The sequence below is a fragment of the Frankliniella occidentalis genome, unplaced genomic scaffold (assembly GCF_000697945.3).
Source record: "Frankliniella occidentalis isolate FOCC.00 unplaced genomic scaffold, Focc_3.1 Scaffold37, whole genome shotgun sequence".
NCBI lineage: Eukaryota > Metazoa > Arthropoda > Insecta > Thysanoptera > Thripidae > Frankliniella > Frankliniella occidentalis.
This window is the reverse complement of record NW_026267167.1, coordinates 492,440-493,663: the sequence shown is the minus strand read 5'-3', so window position 1 is coordinate 493,663 and position 1,224 is coordinate 492,440. Positions and strand designations below refer to the sequence as shown.

At 71.3% G+C, this 1,224-nt stretch overlaps 1 protein-coding gene across 1 annotated transcript in view; it reads right to left on the bottom strand.

The window, feature by feature from the left end:
* Nucleotides 1–251, bottom strand: part of LOC113213697 (transmembrane protein 131) — a 16,969-nt gene extending 16,718 nt beyond the window's left edge. Inside the window, exon 1 of the mRNA XM_052266321.1 lies at nt 70–251. Within this exon, the coding sequence (XP_052122281.1) occupies nt 70–251 (182 nt within the window). The remainder of the gene's footprint in view (nt 1–69) is intronic.
* Nucleotides 252–1,224: the final 973 nt, after the last annotated feature.

The following is a 1,224-nucleotide window of genomic DNA, read 5'->3' as shown; positions in this document are numbered from 1 at the left end:
GGGAGAGAGGGAGAAGATGAGGAAAACGGCAGAGGAGGGAGGCGCGGGGGCGTCGAAGACTCTACTCACCTCAGCGGCTCCGCCGTCGCGTCCTGCAACACAGAGAGAGACAAGAGCGTCAGGTACCTGTCAATGATGAGGTAGTGCGTTGTGGTGGCCGCGGCGGGGCGGAGGTAGTCGCAGGCGTAGGGGGGCGGCCCCCAGGGCGGGCCCCGGGGCGGGCCCGGGCCCAGCCCGCTGCCCAGGCACATGACGACGACCCCCCGGGGCTCCGGGTCCGGTCCGGGCGCAGAGGGAGCAGACGACGCGAGAGGAGCACGGTGCTCGCGAGGCCTGAGCTGCTGCGCGACCCGGTCGAGCCTCTCGTCAAAATGGAGGCGGAGCAGAGCAGAGCCAGCAGCGGAGCGGGCGGGCGGGGAGGCTGGAGCTGTGGCTGGAGCCGAGGCGCCTGGCGCTAGCGGCGCCCCGGCCCGGCCGCGCCGCACCGCGCAGGCGCAGCGGGGCGGAGGGGTGGTGGCGACGCCGCGACTAGCGAGGCTACCCGCCCCCGCCGGCCCCGCTCGCCCCGCCGCCGCACCCCGCCGTGCAGCTCCCAGCAGCGCCCCGGCGAGCACGGTGCGCGGCCCGGGGGGTGGGCGGCGGGGGCGGCGGCTGGGAGGGAGCCCCCGCGGCTCCGCCAGCGGCGCGGGGCAGGGCGACGGGCGGGGGCGCGGGGTCGACTGACGCACAGACACCTCCCCCGGGCCGGGCGTGGAGCAGCCGCGAGCAGCGCCAAGGTGGGCGGCGGCGCAAGAGAGAGGGAGAGAGATAGAGAGAGAGAGGGCTGCCGGAGGGCAAGGAGTTGAGTGGCCGCGGGGGCTGAGCCGAGCGGCCACCGGGCGGCGGGGCCGCGCCGGCTGAGAGAGTAAAGTTCCCTTCGCGGCCGCCGCGCGGGGTGGCGGGAGAGGGGCGGCGGGGGCGGCCGCAGCGGGCACGCGATAGGCGCGAAGTAGGCGCTCGCGCGGAACACACGAGGAAGAGAACAGTTCTTGTTCCCGCGACTTGCGGAAAAGGGAGGAGGGGTGGGGGTGGGGGTGGTTCTCGTCGAGCCCTTCTCGGCAGCGCGGGGTTCCGTACGGTACACGTATAGGTTGTGAATGGATTTTATGTATTTTAAAAATCAAATAGTTTTATGCAACAAACCTTATGTAACCTGTATAGTTACTAACTGTGGAAGCTTTAAAA